The sequence below is a fragment of the Artemia franciscana genome, chromosome 6, assembly GCF_032884065.1.
Source record: "Artemia franciscana chromosome 6, ASM3288406v1, whole genome shotgun sequence".
NCBI lineage: Eukaryota > Metazoa > Arthropoda > Branchiopoda > Anostraca > Artemiidae > Artemia > Artemia franciscana.
In genome coordinates this window covers 33736514-33756214 of record NC_088868.1, presented here as the reverse complement: position 1 = coordinate 33756214, position 19701 = coordinate 33736514, and the positions used below count along the sequence as shown (strand labels likewise).

At 33.8% G+C, this 19701-nt stretch overlaps 1 protein-coding gene across 3 annotated transcripts in view; it reads left to right on the top strand.

Moving 5' to 3' along the window:
• Positions 1 to 19701, top strand: part of LOC136028340 (sushi, von Willebrand factor type A, EGF and pentraxin domain-containing protein 1-like) — a 111614-nt gene that overhangs the window by 24384 nt on the left and 67529 nt on the right. For all 3 annotated transcript variants that reach the window (XM_065706123.1, XM_065706124.1, XM_065706125.1), the window contains exon 2: positions 11714 to 11893. In XM_065706123.1, the coding sequence (XP_065562195.1) occupies positions 11714 to 11893 (180 nt within the window). The remainder of the gene's footprint in view (positions 1 to 11713; positions 11894 to 19701) is intronic.

Here is a 19701-nt window from a genome sequence, read left to right as displayed (position 1 = left end):
GGAAAAATTAGAAAAATTGAAGTGTTTTTAACTTAAGAATGGGTGACCGGATCTTAATAAAATCTGATAATTAAAAAAAACTCATGTCTCAAAGCTCTTCTTTTAAATACCGACCAGATCTATTGACATTGGGGGGGGAGTTGGAGGGGGAAACCAGAAAACTTGGAAAACGCTTATAAACGCCGTAGATACGTAATTGACGTAACCGGACTGGATCCACTTTCCTTGGGGGACTTAGGTGGTGTGGTTCAGTGCTTTGGTGATTTTGGCGCTTCCAGACGTGCTAGGACGATGAAAATTGGTAGGCATGTCAGGGAGCTGCACTAATTGACTCTTTACCGTTGTTTTCCCCGATTTGACCATCTTGGGGGTTGAAGGGAGAGGAAAAATTAGAAAAATTGAGGTATTTTTAACTTACAAATGGGCGATCGGATCTTAATGAATTTTGATATTTAGAAGGACCTCGTGTCTCAGAGCTCTTGTTTTAAATCCCGACCGGCATTAAGCCTTTGATTTTTCTCTTAAAGCAAGCTATTGATTCTTAGAATTTTACTAGAGCTCATATCACATGAGCTCTTGGCTCTTGGCTCCTCTTGAGCTCGTCACAAGTGCCATATGAGCTCTTAGCTCTTGTTTTTGACGAATAGTATATAAATATAAGTAGATTCAAAAATTTATTAAATACCCCTAAGAGGTTTCCTTCCTCCCTTACCTGTATTTATGACCCCAGGGCAAGATTGCCCAATGTTTATTATGTACCTTCAGGAACATATGACTTTAACTCCGTAAAGCAAAGTATATGATTACTGCGGTTCCAAACCGGGGTAATCAGTCATTTATGAACGAGCCTATAAATCGTCAACTATATGAGATGTTGGGGAAAAACCAAAATATTCTAAGATACGGCACTATTGGGAATAAAATGAGATCCCGTGGAACTAAAATGGACGAATATCCTACAGCTTTAGATAAAAAAAAATAATGTTCGTATATTTTATAGGCGTTTCATTACTTTTAAGAGCCAATAATGTTTAAAATAATGTGTTTTAAAGAATAACGTTCTTTTTTTAAAATAATATTCATACATTTTATAGGCCTAAAATCGCTATTTCTTTACCTTTAAAGGCCGATAATGTTTAAAATAATGTGTTTTTAAGAATAATGTTCTTTTTAAGAATAACTTTCTTTTTAAAAATAATGTTCATACATTTTAAAGGCCTACAATCAGTGTTTCTTTACTTTTAAAGGCCAATAATGTTTAAAATAATGTGTCTTTAAGAATATTGTTCTTTTTAAAAATAAAGTACATACACTTTATAGGCGTACAATCGGTGTTTCTTTACTTTTAAAGGCCAATAATGTTTAAAATGATGTGTTTTTAAGAATAATGTTCTTTTTAAGAATAAAGTTCTTTTTAAAAATAACGTTCATACATTTTATAGGTCTACAATCGGTGTTTCTTTACTTTTAAAGGCCAATAATGTTTAAAATGATTTGTTTTTAAGAATAATGATCTTTTTAAAAATAATGTTCATACATTTTATAGGCCTACAATCGGTGTTTCTTTACTTTTAAAGGCCAATAATTTTATCTGCTTTGTAACAGCTGTGTAACCTAACAAATTCCCATTCGTATGAGGTGTTAAAAATGATATTGCCTCAAGGTGTTGTTGCCAATTATACATGTTTTCAACTTCCTTTTAAATCTGGTCGTAATAATAAGGAGATGTCAACATTCTTAATGATATTCTGGCAAACCCCTTAAGGAGTGCTTAAGCCAATGAGAAAGGAGAAAATCTTGAATACTAAGAATTATTGCTAAAAATCATCTCTTATAACTACAAACTTAAGAATCTTTGGGATAATTAATCAATATAAGATCTACAAAATGACACAAAAATCAAGGCTGTATAATTAGTACAACTCTTTTAAATAGTAAAGGAAGGATATCTTAAATAGCAAATTTTAAAGGAAACTGATGATAATAAAAAAAAAAATTCCCGGCCAAAAATTTTGAAATCTTGTGGCAAATCGAGAGGCTACTTTACAATTCTCTACATCTTCTAAAAGTAATTTTATTACTACTTTTAAAAATTAGAGGTGTCCCCACTAATTAATTTCTTATGAAGCTCTAAAGAATAAAAATGCGAATTTGTTCGGCCTATTCATGTTAAAGCTTTCAATGAAGCCACAATAAATTTTTCATCAAAGAATCTGCTCGTGTCTGCTGTTAATACGCATTTCACTGCTATAAGAAAATAGCATTGGCTTCAAACCTCGGAGATCCACCTTAAGATTATAAATACAATTATCGCCGGATAATGAATTCGAGTTGTCTATAGATTCACCTGTGCAATGCAAAACGTCGATTGAAGAAAATTAAGCAAAGATTTTATTTGCCGGTTGATATGCAAAGAAAGTGTAAGCACAGATTGTATTTCTTTGTTATGATGGGGGAGGGGGAAACAATCGCCCTGCCCTGCATGCACGAATGTCCAAAACTTATGTTTTTCTTCGGAATTCTAACATTTCTCAATTTTCTACTACTTCTTATATTTTCTATATGATGTGTTGATTTTAATGTATTCTTTCGTTGGCTCTCCTTTTAATACCTTCTCACGTATATGTGTGGGATAATCATTTTGGAAGTTTATATTGTCTGTGTGCTTTGTATTGTCTGTTTTATTTAGTTTTTCATTTCATTTTGTGGGTCATGATTCCCGCTGAGTGTTATTATTATCTACTCCTTTTGATATTTTTACAACCAGTCATGCAAGCAAACCGAAATTCAATTTGAGAGGAATAGCAAAACATAAATGAGATAGATGGTTGGATGAATAAAATCTTAGAAGTTATGGAGATAATGTAAGAAGATTAGATATCGAGGGGAGGGCGGAGGCTGTTGTCTAAAATTCTTGCTCTTTAAATATGTGAATGTAAATTTTGCGTATATTACCTTTATAATTGGAATTCCAAATATCCACCTGCTCTACACCCAGAAAAACCATTATAGCCACCACGTGACTTAAAATATCAAAGAAGATATGCTTCTACAAAGGAAAAAAAATAGTACTCTATAAATTCCATAGCTTCATAATAACAATTATCCGACATAATAATATTCATAAAAATAAATAATAAATATAAATTCATATATTCAATATAATCTGTATATGTTAAAAAACTGCATGCAAGTAGTCTTTTAGAATTTAAGGTGGTACGGTACTCTAAAAATTATTTTGTACGCTTTTGCAAATTTTACCATGGGAATAGCCATCGTTCAGAACTCTCAAGAGTTCGTGGTTTGAAAGGGGAATTTCATTGAAGAGACAGGGAAATTTCCCGTCCTTTCTGTCAGCAAGCTCAACAATTAAAACGGGTGATACCACAGAGAGATCCCAAAGGGGTCAAATTGCTCAAAGGATAATTTCTTTTATCTGATTTTTAAATTTTTTTGGAACAGTTATTGTAGGACTCTTTTTTTATGGGCATCCCTTTCCTGAATTCAAGACAATATTCCTCCCCTTAATCGGAAAAAAACAGAATTCAAACTTTCTAATGATACGAGTTTCGTTAAAACTAAACAGTGAACAGTAAGGAGGTTTTCCTAAGATTTCTGGGAAAGCAGGTGTGGGCTTTCAGTATTTTGCCATTTGTTTGGATCTATTTTCCGAGTTCAACAAGTTTCGGTAAGACTGCACAATCAGCTGTAAATTCTTTAGCTGCACAAACTGAAAAAAATCATAATCGGACGAGACAAGACAATCCCTTAAGGTACCGTGTAACCTTAAATGAATTCTAAACAATTGAAACAAAATGAATCATCAGTTGGACTTGTGATTAAAGGGTACCAAGTGCACAAAATCCGTCAATCAAAGAGACTTAGACTATTGATATATGATTTCATATGAAAAGTTGCATTCGATAACAAAGGAGGAAGCCTACCTACGATTAGGTCCGTTTCCGTGGTAACAAATTTGTCATTACATAAAAGGGTCTTTTCATAAAGAATAATGCCCATTCTGCATTACGGAACAGAGATTTAAGGGCACGAAAAAGTTGCTCAGCTAGAGAGTATTCAGTTAGGGTACTTTAAAAAGTTTTTTGGGCTACATAGAACAACTCATTCCCAGTCTTTAAATGGTGATCTTGGTAGATGGCCACTAAAAAACGTAAAAATGGCCACTCAACTACACTGAACGAAATTTCTCTTATGTGTTTGGGAATTGATGGGCGTGGGGGAGGTTCCCTTCAGTCATTTTCGAGTAATAAAAAGGACACCAGCCCTTTGAATTTCCAGTCTAATTAGCCTTTTTCGAAGTTTCTACGGCAGCAAATTACAATTTCAAAATTTTTATCAGATGCATCACGGGAAAATACAAGGTTTGGAGGGTTTGGGGCTATCCACCCTCCGATCACTCTGAATCTTAAAAATGCCACTAGAACATCTTATTACTAATCCAAATAGCCCCCTCCGAAGCCTATATGATTATCCTTTCTATATACATGCCTTATATTCCCCCAGGGCATAACTTACCTTGCCCTGGAGGCTGTTCGAGGGGATTATCATCCTCAAAGACTTAATTTCCGTTCCTTTCAATTACGCTGAACTAAAAGGCTATCTCAAAATTTTGATTGAATGTGTATGGGGAAATGGTGGGCGTGGAAGGGGGGCTAGTTCCCCTCAAATTACTCTAGACTATTAAAAAGGGCACTGGCCTTTTCAATTTCCAATCGAATGAGCTGTTTTCAAAGTGTCTACGACAACAAATGACCATCTCAAAATATCTATCACACGTATTTCAGTAAATTAAGAAGTGTGGTGGGGGATATTCACCCTCTGATCACTCTGAGTCTTAAAAAGGGCACTAGAAATTCTGACTGCAAATTCAATGAGCCCCCTCCGAAGTGTGTACGATCACCTTTTCTATATATACCTTAAGTGCCCTCAGGGTATAATTACAACTCTTGCCCTGAGGGCTGTGGGGAGTGGGTTGTCATCCTCAAGGACATAATTGCCGGGCCTTTCAATTGAGCTGAAAAAATGACATTGGATGTGTTTGGACAAATGGTGGGCGTGGGAGGGGGGATAGCTGCCCTCTAATCACTTTCGATTATTAAGAAGGGTACTGGTCCTTTCAATATCCAATCGAATGAGCTGTTTTCAAAGTTTCTATGACAACAAACGGCTATCTCAAAATTAAAATCAGACGTATTTAGGGAAAATACAAAGTGCGGGAGGGGTAGTGGTATCCACCCTCCGATAACTGAATCCTAAAAAGTGCAGTAGCACTTCTGATTACCAATCCAATATGCTTCCTCGAGAGGTTACACGATCATCATTTCTATATATACCTTATATGTCCCAATGTATAACATAAAACCTCGTCCTGTTGGCTGGGGGCGGTTGTCATTCTCAAAAACATTGTTCCCAGACCTTTCAGTTACTTTGAACGAAATGGATTTCTCAAATTTTTTATTGGATGCGTTGGGGGAAATGGTGTTCGTGGGAGGGGGTTAGTTGCCCTCCAATAACTTTTGACTATTAAAAAGGGCACTGGCTCTTTCAATTTCCAACCGGATTAGGTGCTTTCGAAGTTTCTTCGACCTGGACAGCGCAAAAACAAAATTAAGGCTCTTAACAAATTTTCTCAGTCCTCTGACCTATCTAGATCGTCCTTTTATGCGAGAATATCTCAAGATACCAACTTTTCCGAAATGATATGGAGCAGTTTTTGAGAAAAAATACTCAGTTATTGCTCACTTCTAAAAATAGTATAAATAATTGATGCGTAAATATTGACGAAGACCACACTGCCTTTCCATAATACAACTACTGAAGAGAGAATAATGAGTACTTTTTTCCCAAGACAGTGAACCAACAAAACCTATTTGAATATTTCGGCCCTATATCTAAGGGCCGTCTTCAGCAAAAAAAAGATAATAAACAATAACACACTTACAATAAAAGTTTTCGGTTATAAATCTATTTTTTTAAAATAGCCTGTGCATCATTACTTCTAAACGAAAAGTTCAGCCAAGACTGTGAGATAAAAGCTAGCATTTTACAAGCTGAAAAGGTTAATTCATTTTCACTAACTGTATTTATTAAAAATTGGAATAATTTCTTATTGCGATATTTGCCTTCTCTGCAGCTAATCTGGTAGTTGTTTTGGGATTGGGCTTGTTTTTATTTGTTCTTATTTTGTTTTATTTTGAATTATATTATTTTCTATAATGTACACAAAGTTAATTATAGAAAATAATCTGAGTTAAAATAAAACAAAAATAGGAACGAATAAAAACAAGCCCGATCCCAAAAGAACTATAAGATTTGCTGCAGAGAAGGCAAATATCGCAATAAGAAATTGTTCCAATTTTTAACAAATACAGTTAGTGAAAATGAATGAACCTTTTCAGCTTGTAAAATGCTAGCTTTTATCACACAGTCTTGGCTGAACTTTTCGTTAAGAAATAATGATGCCAAGTTAAAAAAAAATGGATATTTAACCGAGAACTTTTATTGTAAGTGTGTTATTGTTTATTATTTTCTTTACTGAAGACGGCCCTTAGATATAGGGCCATTAAATATTCAAATAGGTTTTGTTGGTTCACTGTCTTGGGAAAAAAATCCTCATTATTCTCTCTTCTGTAGTTGTATAATTGATGCGTTGGAAACTCATCAATCTTATTTATGCTATGCTTTGAATCATATAAGAAAATGCTTATATGATTCCATAAAAAATGTTTATATGATGGGCTAACATAGTACATGACATTATTTTCAAAGACCAAAATTAAGGCTCTTAAGGAACTTTCTCAGACTTCTAACCTATCTAGATCGTTTTTTTTTTTTTTTATGCGAGAATATCCCAAGATACCAGTTTTCCCGAAAAAATGTGAAAGTGTTTTCGAGAACATACATAAATACACAATATATATATATATATATATATATATATATATATATATATATATATATATATATATATATATATATATATATATATATATATATATATATAAATAAGTTGTATGTTTGTTTGTTTTTACGCATATGACGTCATTTATAAGTATATAAGGGGGCGATTCAAAGAAAAATTTTAGTATAAATCCTACAATGGCAGAAGAAACAGCCAAGGAAGCTGCTCAAAAAGTTAATGCCAAAAGGCTTGCGGCTAAAAGAGAAAGTAACAAAAGAAAGCGTGCCGAGGAATCACAAGAACAACGTGAAAACAGGCTTGCGGCTCAAAGAGAAATTACAAAAAAAATCGTGCCAAGGAATCACAAGAGCAACGTGAAAACAGACTTGTGGCTAAAAAAAAATTACCAAAAGAAAGCGTACCGAGGAGTCACAAAAGCAACGTGAAAACAGGCTTGCGGCTCAAAGAGAAATTACCGAAAAAATCATGCCGAGGAATCACAAGAACAAAGTGAAAACAGGCTTACGGCTCAAAGAGATAATGCCAAAAGAAAGCGTGCCGAGGAATCAGTTACAGCCCAGTCGATGATTATAGCTTGAGTAGATGTGTTGCGCCTCAGGGAAAGTTAAACTTCCTCAACTGGCTGCACCACCAGAGCCATTGAAGACTTTGCTTACTGGAACTATGTCAGAACCTAAGCGTTTTCTATTAAACATCAGAAAATATAACTCATGTTTCCAAATGACGTCGTTTGGTGTCCAAATCGAAAATCAAGATCAATACACCGGGACACAGGGAATATAAATGACGACCGGGACACAGGGAATATTCGATTATCAATCAAACAGTTCGTGGTAACGAACTGTAGTAAGGAGCGACCCGGCTCAATAGTAACCAAAACTCTAAAAAATAGAATTTTGATACCAATACCTACATCAAAAGAATCGCATTTTAATGCTGATTTTAAATATATAAGTTTCATCAAGTTTAGTTTTACCCATCAAAAGTTACGAGCCTGAGAAAATTTGCGTTATTTTAGAAAATAGGGGGGAACGCCCCCTAGAAGTCATAGAATCTTAACAAAAATCACACCATCAGATTCAGCGTATCAGAGAACCCTACTGTAGAAGTTTCAAGCTCCTATCTACAAAAATGTGGAATTTTGTATTTTTTGCAAGAAGGCAGATCACGGATGCGTGTTTATTTGTTTTTTTGTTTTTTTGTTTTTTTCCCAGGGGTGATCGTATCGACCCAGTTGTCCTAGAATGTTGCAAGAGGGCTCATTCTAACGGAAATGAAAAGTTCTAGTGCCCTTTTTAAGTGACCAAAAAAATTGGAGGGCACCTAGGCCCCCTCCCACGCTAATTAATTTACCAAATTCCCCGGATCAAAATTCTGAGATAGCCATTTTATTCAGCGTAGTCGAAAAACCTTATAACTATGTCTTTGGGGACGACTTACTCCCCCACAGTCCCCATGGGAGGGGCAACAAGTTACAAACTTTGACCAAGGCTTACATATAGTAATGGTTATTGGGAAGTGTACAGGCGTTTTCAGGAGGATTTTTTGGTTGGGGGAGGGGTTGAGAAGAGGGGGATATGCTGGGGGAACTTTCCATCGATAAGTTGTCATGGGGGAAGAAAATCTCCATGAAGGGAGCGCAGGATTTACTAGCGTTATTTAAAAACACAATGGAAAAATAAATATGAAAAAGTTCTTTCAGCTGGAAGTAAGGAACAGCATTAAAACTTAAAACAAACAGAAATTATTACACATTTGAGGGGCTCACCTCCTCCTAATACCTCGCTCTTCACGCTAAAGTATTTTTAGTAATTTCAACTATTTATTCTACGGCTTTTGTGATTCTGGGGTCATTCTTAATGATTTGGGACAAAATTTAAGCTTTAGTGTAAAGAGCAAGGATCTGACAAAGGGGCGAACCCCCTCATATGTGTAATAAAAATATGAGAATACAAAAGTTCTTTATGTAAGCTAATTTATAAGTTACGTAAATCTTTTACTAATAAAAATATTCGTAAAAAATTAAAAGTTCTAGTTGCCTTTTTAATTAACCAAAAAATCGGAGGGCAACTAGGCTTCCTCCCCCGCTCTTTTTTTTCAAAATCATTCGATCAAAATTATGAGAAAGCCATTTAGCCAAAAAAAAAAAAAAAAAATGCAAATTTCGTTTTAATTATTCCTCTGCGGAGAGCCAAAATCAAAACATGCATTGATTCAAAAACGTTCAGAAATTAAATAAAAAAAACAAGTTTTTTTAACTGAAAGTAAGGAGCGACATTAAAACTTAAAATGAACAGAAATTACTTCGTATATGAAAGAGGCTGCTTCCTCATCAACGCCCCGCTCTTTACGCTAAAGTTTTTTACTGTTTTAAAAAGAAGAATTGAGAGACAGAGTCAAACTTTAGCGTAAAGAGCGGGGCGTTGATGAGGAAGCAGCCTCTTTCATATACGAAGTAATTTCTGTTCGTTTTAAGTTTTAATGTCGCTCCTTACTTTCAGTTAAAAAAAACTTGTTTTTTTATTTAATCACCATCAACAAAGCTCAAGGGCAATCATTAGGAAAAAGCTGTATAGATCTGAATACGGATTGTTTTTGCCATGGACAATTATATGTTGCATGTTCAAGAGTCGGTAAACCTAACATTCTATTTATATGCACAGACAATGGGACAGCGAAGAATGTTGTATATTCGCAAGTTTTATATAGTATATATATACATATATATATATAATATATATATATATATATATATATATATACATATACTGTCTTTAAAATCGTGATTTGGCCAAGTAAGCAAAAGAAGCTTAGGTAAAAGAGCGAATTGATCTCGGTGCACGTTTTGGCAATTTCGCTGATTAACTTCAACGTATTAAAGGAAAAGCTATAAAAAAAAATTTACCTTATGGGCAAAGTTTAACACGATGGTTTGGATATGATTTACACAGTTTAATTTATCTCTGATCTGCTCCCAGCTGTGTGTCATTAATGTTAGTAGTGAAAGTTGTTGAAGATCAACTAATTCTACGGTTGAGCCATTGCTTGACTGATGTCTTTTTTCTTTTGCCGATAAAATATTACCATAACTACAGGGCTGAGTAGCAAAATTTCTGATGAGGATTGTTTGTGGAAGGAAATGTTTGCAAATTAGGTACACAATTAGGTACAAATTAGCTTCTGGAAAATGTGTGTTGTGATGCACTGTAGAGGATGGTACTTAAAGGGAATCAAACCGTTCTAGCTGAAAGAACTTGAAAAAAATCCTTTTTCTGAAAGGTTATTTTTTGGACGTTAAGGTCATTTGGGGCAGAGAACAATTTAGCAAAAAAATAAGTACATCATATGGAAAATGTAAGACAAGCGGTAGCTCTCTCTAAGAAATCATGTGTACCAGTTGGCGCATGCCAAGCGCGGTTGAACTTCGTCAAGCGTCTTGGGGAGCGTGTCAAGCGTTTTGGGGACTGTGCCAAGTATAACGGAATTGTGTGACACACGTGGCGTTTTGACAGGTACACCAGGTGGCGGGAAGTTAGCGCTCCTAGGTGTATGAAACAAAACAACATTATCAAAATCTTGTCATTGTGGTACAGACTTAAATAGCACAGAAACACTTTTCTGAGTACACGTGCACAGACTTGAGGACTAGTATCAGCTAAGGAGATATTAAACAGGCTGGATGAAGAAGGAATGTCGCCATTGTGTTTGAAACGCTATGAAATGATTTTAGAAGCAGCAGTGACTGGGTTAGCATCCCTGGTACCCATTTGTCTGGTAGGTATCTAATGATCAAGACTATTGTTATTCAAATCAAGTAATCAATGTGACTTCAATTCTTCGAGGGTCTCTTTTGCTGAAAAATCTGCTAGCGCACATACACGCCCGTATAAAATATTTAATGCCATTTTCGGAATGAGAGACGAAGTCTGAAAAATGCTTTTTGCCAGAAAAGTGTCATATATTTACCGAACGTTGAAATGTCTGAGGGGAGATCAAAGGACATGTAAGAAATGGTAAAAATGGCCAATGTAAATGCGTCTGCCTTTGATGGAAGGCAACCTTTTATTATGGGAAAGGCAATTTTCTTTTTGAAATGTTATTTTCTGAAGTGTGTCCAGTTCAACTGCTATTTAATAATTTAAAAACAGGTGTAAGTATAAGGTTCACGTCAATTTTTTTTTAAAGTAAGAGAATCGGAGGTGGATCTGGTAAAAAAAAGACATAATAGTGACCTATTGAGCCCCTCCTCTCTCTGCAAGTGACTATGCTAGCGTCTTTTTCAATATTTGTATTCCCCACTTGAATATTTTATGGGGGATTACCAGCAGCTCATTAACGTGCATTACTGTATTGTTGATATGTTCTATATGATTGTATTTAGACGCACTGAAATATTTTGAGTAAATATAATGGTTAGTAAAATCATATGAACATTTTAAGAGCTAACATTACGTTTTATCACTTGAAAGTGTCTACAATTTTAAATCATGCACATTTTCACTTGTCTGATGATACATTTTCACTTGTCTGATCATATTGTGTCTGTCAGTGTGATCACTTCTCAAATGGCTCTGCCCAGGGAGGAAAAAAGCCAAAAACCTGATAATTTAATTCTTTTTATTTTCCAAAAGTTTACAAGATAATGCCGCATGAAATATCATTTTTCTGAAATACGACCCAAAAGGCTTTCAGTGGATCTTTGACTCTTCAAAATTCAAACAGTTTTCAATCTTGGTCCAACTCGTTCTAATTGACCTCTCTCTATTCCAGTTTTTGCCTGTGGTTATCCAGGTTCTCCATCACATTCATCTGTAGTATTTTCTAAGAGTGTTATTGCTACAGGCACAGTTGCTTCTTACGTATGTGAAGATGGATTTGAACTTCTGGGCCCTTCCAGAAGAACTTGCACCGATAATGGAACATGGATACCCCGTGGCATCCCGTTCTGTGGTAAATTGAAATCTTGTTTTTATAATGGAATTATAAATTAATAAATAGACGATTTAAAAAAAATCAATTTAATAAATTTAATTGATGTATAGATGTGATATTAATATTAATTTATATTTTTGTAAGATTTTCCAGTTATTGAATTATAACTGAATTACAATTATATAATTGAATTCCTATTATATTTGAACTTTAATTTGTTATGCTGAATTAATAATTCAATAAAATTCAAAAAATTCAATTTTAAAAAATTCAATTCAAAACTCAATAAAATCAATAAATTCAACAATAATTCAATAAAAATTTGCCATGCCAAAAAAAATTGCCAAGTCATTCTTTAAATTGCTTTATCCACTTCTATTTCACTCTTTCGGCAACTAAATACCGTTTTTATTTGTAGAAGTATATGACGAATGTTCTCAGATTTCCCGTTAGACATTTTTTTTTCGCTTTGATTTTTAAATTAAAATTTTTATTTTCAAATTCATCCTTCAGAAACTTGAAAAGCTCAAGCATCAATATCATATGCTTTAACTGTAGGTAGGCTTGGCAGCTTAGCCATTTTCCGAGACATGACTGGCACCAAAAAGATGCTGAGCCTTAAAAAAAAAGAAGAAAAAAAGACTGCATATTGAAATGCCTTGTGAAAAAAAAAAAAAATTCCCGCTTCTGGTAAAAACTATAATTTTTAAGAATAGAATTAAAAAAGTAAAGTGCTTAAGACCCTCACGACACCGTTTCTTTGAAGACTACATCACCATTATTATCAGAATGTAAAAACGAGTTTTGTGTCATTATCGCACCAAACTTTTTTTTGAGGCATAAAAATGTTTAATTTTTTAGTGTAGCGGATATTTTTTGTTATTTTTGTATATTTGTAAATAAAATGTATAATTTTTTTGAATATTACCACTTAATCTCTATAATTTTGTAATCATTTTTGTCCTTCAGAGTCACGTATTTTTATCGTATTTTCATATCTATTCATGGGGCTGTCAGGTGGTTTGTTGCTGCAGTGAGGTGTTAGTAGTAGTAGTTGGAAATATCTCGTATAATTTGTTAACTTTTAATGTAAGATCTTGCAGTCCTCGTTAGTCGATCTGCTTATGTACTGTTGTAAGATTAAGGGAACTTAAAGCCTTAGCAGCACTGATTACTATTAGATTCTTTAGACAAATATTTTGAATTTGAGAGGGATATTTATTATTTCGTTTTTCCACAGCAGATTGTAGATACGGTGTTTAGCTTCTGTGTGCTTTTTTCCGTAGCAGAATATGATAATAAACAGAATAGGATGATTAAACAAAAATAAACTAAAATTAAACAAAATAAGAATAGGATAATTAAAAAAAAAATAAACAAGAATAGGACAATAAACAGAACAGAATAAACAAACAGAATAGGATAATTCGGCGCCTTAAAGAGGGTTTTGAGTTGAACTGAAAACTACTTAAACACTAGGAATTGAAGTAACTGAACAAATTGTGGTTATCAAGAACTTGGGATGTCAACAAAGGTCAATTTTTATTTGGATTCAACCAGAAAGTTGCTAAGAGTATGCTGATTTCTTTGTCTTTATTTATTTTTTTTTATTATAAAATTGTTAGGCCTAGATTAGAATGTAGAACATTGCCAAATAAAAAAAGCAACTGAAAAATTTCCTATTTTACCCTTTTGGTAAGACTAGTTCTTTTTTTATCTTCAGCCCAGTTTAAAGAAAAAGTACGAAAAGTGTGGTTCAGTCCTGCTTTCAAGGCTATAGTGAGTTGAGATAGTTAGGGCACTGTCTGTGGATGTAGGACTACAGATCGCCAATGATTGTCCTTTTCAGCCAACCATCTAGGTCTAAACGGAAAGCACGTCGTCTTAGGTTGAGGTGGGAAGATATCATAAAGAAAAATTTAAGGGAAATGGTAACTTCCTTTGAGGGTTTAAAGAGGAAGGTTTTGAATAGATTAGGATGGAAGAGGAGCGTGAGTAGTTGTATGGACCTAAAGCGGCTTGGTGCTTATATGAGGTGTTAGTAGTAGTAGTGGCAGTGGTAGTATGTTTTTGATTTGTGGGAGGAAAAACTGATCCTTTCGATGTACCCCTTGTATTTGAATGTGAATATTTGAAACTGAATAGAACTGTCATTTTGTTATATGGCTTTAAAGCCTTTGTGAGAGCCCAATACTCTAAGTTCCACTTTAAACCTCAACAATAATAACTTGTAGAGCATAGAAACTCTCGGGGAAACACCCTTAAACTTTTTAACCTAAGATAGGGGCGATGTAGGGATATTCCTAGGGCTAATGAGAAAGCTTTTAAAGGTAAAATCTTGGCAGCCGCCCTCCGTCCCCTCCATAGCCGTGTCTGGGACAGCTTACCCGGGTCGATGTTTTTTTGGGTTATCGAAAAAAGGTACAAGTTTCTTTGTTAAATATTGCACCAATGGTTTAAATTACAAACATCTCAAACAGCTCTTACAAACAGCTTAAATTAACAGACACCTGGCGGCTTGGTGGTGGGGTTAGTTTTTAGTAGTAATAATACCATTTTCCTACACTCCTCACTCCTGTAAAGAGCTTAGTAAAAGTCGAGATATACATTTTTATTATATAAGATAATTTGAGGATAAAGGTATAAGAGAAGTAAACACTAAGAGAATACGGTTATCTTAATTATTCTAATGGTTAAACAGTCCAATCACCCAACTTCCTTTCTATATATAGGGCACTTACGATTTAGAACTAGATTATTTTTGGATGAGTGCCTCTATGTCAGAATGCGTTTGGTCACAGAGAAATTGTGAATTTACGTAGAAAATGTTGCAACTCAAAAATATTTGTCATAGCATTCTTCCCTGACGTAAGCTTAAGAAATAACTGATTAGTTAAAAAATAATGCAATGATCTACGTCACAAAAATAACCCTTTGGAATAAAGCACACTTTATTACACAGATATATCCCCTTTTCTCTTTGTTTTGGTAATATAGAATTAAAAAAAAACAAATCATATAAAAAAAAAATGGTAAAAAAACGCATCAAAATACAAATTAAAAAAAAACAAAGTAGTAATTTTTTATATGGGATACTGAAATTTTTTGTTTCTTGTAAAAGTTGACCTCTCCAAGTGTTATGAGTTGTAGTTTTTCTTCGACATAATAAGTTTCAGAATCTGATATTTTCTTTCTAGGTTTGTCAAACTAAATACTTATCTTCACCTAGGACTATCAATTGTTTTTCTTTGGTTAGCTAACTGCATTTCAACTGTATGAAACTTTAAAAGGAAAACTTTGTTTTCTATTGTAACTGAGTGCTAAAAAGGGTCAGTCAGGGGAAGAGAGTGGCCCCATTGGAAGTAGATATCGGGTAAAATGAAAATTAATGACAAAAAATCTAATTTTTCTCAAGTTCAATTTCTTTTGCTCTTTGACTATATATGTTTAAAACTATTCACATAACATCCTCGGCAGGGAGACTAGCTCCAAAGCCGGACCCACTCCTGTAAAGGTCATGTCAAAAGGATTACACACTTTTTTAAAGGATATGGGTACTAGGAACCCCAGAAAACCTTTGCCCCTAATCAGTATTAAGCTTACAGTCGTAAGTCCGCAGGTCAAGAAGAACCTAATTTACAAAAAAAGTTTCGGGGCACCCCTTTCCCGTAAAATGAGTCCCAGAAAAGGGCCATCAAAGTTGTTTTGATTGGCTCCAAACCTATGTCCTTAAATCCTTGAATGAAAAAAGGCCTGTATAAAAAGGGAAAAATGGAAGAGAATTTGATCTTTCATAAAACAGGGTCCGATAAATAATATTTCTGATATTCTTGAAAGTTAATACCGTAAATAGCTGGCCAAGTAGACCTTAGTGTACAAGATGTACAGGCCCCATTTTATTTAACTCTAACGCGAGCAGTAATTTATTCAGGCAATTATAGTTACCGCAGATTATGTTCCAATAGGTTGTGGCAAAAAGAAATATGCAAAAAAATCCTTTTTTTCTCAATGGCTTGAAACTTTTAAAGATCGTCGCATGAACTGAGGAGACCACGCAAGTAGTATGCTTGTATGCAATACAGCGATAACACCCATATTTGGGCACCAAGTCTTGTCTATACTAAATTGGAATATTGACCTACTTACAATTGTAAGGCCTTTGCCATAGTTCTTCTATCGACAGAATCGAACGCCTGTTCATAATCGATCAAACTGAAGACTAAAGGTGTTTGACAACGAGGACTTATCAATTATTAACCTAAGAGAAAAAACTTGGTCGACACATCCTCTACCTTTTCTAAAACCGCACTGTTCTTCTCTTAAACTTTGTCCACAGCATCGCTCAGTCTAAAAAGTATCATATTACTAAGTAAATTGCTACCTATAGAGACCAGACTAATGTCTCGATAATTACGACACTCACTATAGTCACATTTCTTATACAGAGGTTTAATTAATGTTTTCCTAAAATCATTAGGTACTTCCCCTTTTTCAAAAATCAAAATCATAATCTTCAGTAGCCTCACTGTTCCCACCAGTGATTTAATTAGTGACTGAGTATAAAAAAAATAATAAAAACGTACTTTTACATTGAACAAACTTAGCTAATCGGTAAGCTCCCGAGTCTTTAAATTTGTTACTGAGCATCTCAAAATTTATGAAAAAAGCCCTTTTCCATAGAAAAAACTTAGCTACTTCGTAAATTCAAAGTCTTTTAATTCGTGGCTGAGCACCAAAAATTAATAAAAGCACTTTTGCATAGAACAAACTCGGCTATAGGGTAAATTCCGAGTCTTTTCATTGATGACTGAGCATCAGAAATTGATAGAAAAGCAGTTTTGCATAGAATAAACTCAGCTACTTGGTAAATTCCAAGTCTTTTAATTGGTGACTGACTATCAAAAAACAAGCACTTTTGAATGGAATAAACTCAGTACTCGGTAAATCCCAAATCTTTTAATTGGTGATTTAGTATTAAAAATTAATAAAAAAGCACTTTTGCATACAACAATTCAAAGCTACTTGGTAAATTTTAGGGGTTTTATTGGTTAGCTGAGTATCAAAAATTAATAAAAAAAAAATTTGCATAGAAAAAACTCAGCCACTTGGTAAATTCCAATTCTTACAATAGGTGACCGAATATAAAAAATTAATAAAAAAGCACTTTTGCATAAAACAAAATCAGATATTTGGTAAATTCCAAGTCTTTTAATTGATGACTAAGTATCAAAAATCATTAAGAAAGCAATTTTCCACAGAACAAACTCGGCTACTTGGTAAATTCCAAGTCTTTTAATTAATGACTGAGTATAAAAAAAACTAATAAAAAAGCACTTTTGCATGGAACAAACTCAGCTACTCGGTAAATTCCAAGTCTTTTGATTGGTGAATGAGTATCAAAATTAATGAAAAATAACTTTTGCATTGAACAAACTCACTACTACGTAAATTTCGTCTTTTAATTTTTGACTGAGCATCAAAAATTCATAAAGACGTACGTGTGCATAGAACAAATTTAGCTAATTGGTAAGTTTCAAGTCTTTTGATTACTGACTGAGTATCATAAATTTATAAAATAAACACTTTCTCATAGAACGAACTCAGCTACTTGGTAAATTCCATGTCTTTTAATTGGTGACTGTCTATTAAAAATTAATAAAAAGCACTTTTGTATGGAACAAACTCAAGTCTTTTAATTGGTGACAGATTATGAAAAATTAATTAAAAACACTTTTGCATAGAACACACTCAGCTACTCGGTAAATTCCAAGTCTTTTAATTGGTGACTAAGTATCGAAAATTAATAAAAAAGCGCTTTTGCATAAAACAAACTGAGCCACTTGGTATGGTAAATTCCTAGTCTTTTCATTGGTGATTGACTACCAAATACTAATAAAAAAACACTTTTGCATTGAAAAAATTCAGCTACATAGTAAATTCCATGTCTTTTAATTAATGACTGAGTTTCGAAAATTAATAAAAAAGCACTTTTGCATTGAAAAAACTTAGTTACTTCGTAAATTCCAAGTCTTTTAACCGGTGACGAAGTATTAAATAAAGCACTTTTGCATAGGAAAAACTCAGCCACTTGCTAAATTCCAAGTCTTTTAATTGGTGATTTTTTATCAAAAACTAACAAAACGCACTTTTGCATGGAACAAACTCAGGACTTTTAGCTGATGACAGAGTATCAATATTAATGAAAAACACTTTTTCATAGAACACACTCAGCTACTTGGTAAATTCCAAGTCTTTTAATTGGTGATCGAGTACCAAAACTCATAAAAAAAATTTTGCATAGAACATACTCAGCGATTTGGTAAATATCAAGTCTTTTAATTGTTCACTGAGTATTAAAAAAAATAATAAAAAGGTACTCTTCTTAGAACAAACTCAGCTATGTGGTAAAGTCCAAGCCATTTGATTAGTGACTGAGTGTCAAAAATTGATAAAAAAAAGCACTTTTGCATAGAACAAACTCAGCTGCTTGGTAAATTTCAAGTCTTTTAATTATTGACTGAGTATTAAAAATTAATCGAAATGCTTTTTTGCATAGAGCAAACTCAGCTACTTGGTAAACACCAATTCTTTTAATTGGTGACTAAGTAAAAAAAAACACTTTTGCATAGAAAAAAACACAGCTACTCGGGAAATTCTAAGTGTATTAATGGGCGGAAATTGGAATTTACCAGGTAGCCTGAGTTTGTTCTATGCACAAACACTTTTGTTTTATTAATTTTTGACACTCAGTCACCAATTAAAAGACTTCGATTTTACCAAGTAGCTGAGTTTATTCAATGCAAAAGTGCTTTTTTTTAATTAATGATTCTCAGTCACCAGAAAAAAGACTTAGAATTCAAGAAGTAGCTAGGTTTTTTCTATGCAAAATTGCTTTTTTATTAATTTTTTGTACTATTTATAGAGAAAACTCAACTACTTGGTAAACACCAATTCTTTTAATTGGTGACTGAATACCAGAAACTAATAAAGAAAACACTTTTGCATGGAAAAACCTGGGCTAAGTGTTTCTATTTCTAAGTGTTTTAATGGAGTAGAAATTGGAATTTACCAGGTAGCTGAGTTTGTCCTATGCAAAAGTGCATTTTTATTAATTATTGATACTCAGTCACTAATTGAAAGATTTGAAATTACCCAAATAGCTGAATTTGAATTGTTAACTGAAATTTACCAACAGTAGCCGAGTTTGTTCTAAGCAAAAGTGGTTTCCTATTAATTTGTGATAGTCAGTCGCCAATTTAAAGACTTGGAATTGACCAATTAGCTGAGTTTGTTCTGTGCAAGAGTAATTTTCTATTAATTTTTGATACTCAGTTACCAACTAAAAGACTCGGAATTTACCAAGTAGCTTAGCTGGTTCTTTGCAAAAGTGCTTTTCGTTAATTTTTGATATCCAGTCACCAATTAAAAGGCTTGGCAATTTACCAAGTAGCTGACAGTGCTTTTGTTTAATGGCATCTCAGGTTGCATTCCTTGATTCGAGCTTCTTTCTAGCACGTAACATAATACATTAATTTTTGATACTCAGTCACCAATTAAAAGGCTTGGCAATTTACCAAGTAGCTGACAGTGGTTTTGTTTAATGGCATCTCAGGTTGCATTCCTTGATTCGAGCTTCTTTCTAGCACGTAACATAATACATTAATTTTTGATACTCAGTCACCAATTAAAAGGCTTGGCAATTTACCAAGTAGCTGACAGTGCTTTTATTTAATGGCTTCTCAGGTTGCATTCCTTGACTCGAGCTTCTTTCTAGCACGTAACATAATACATTAATTTTTGATACTCAGTCACCAATTAAAAGGCTT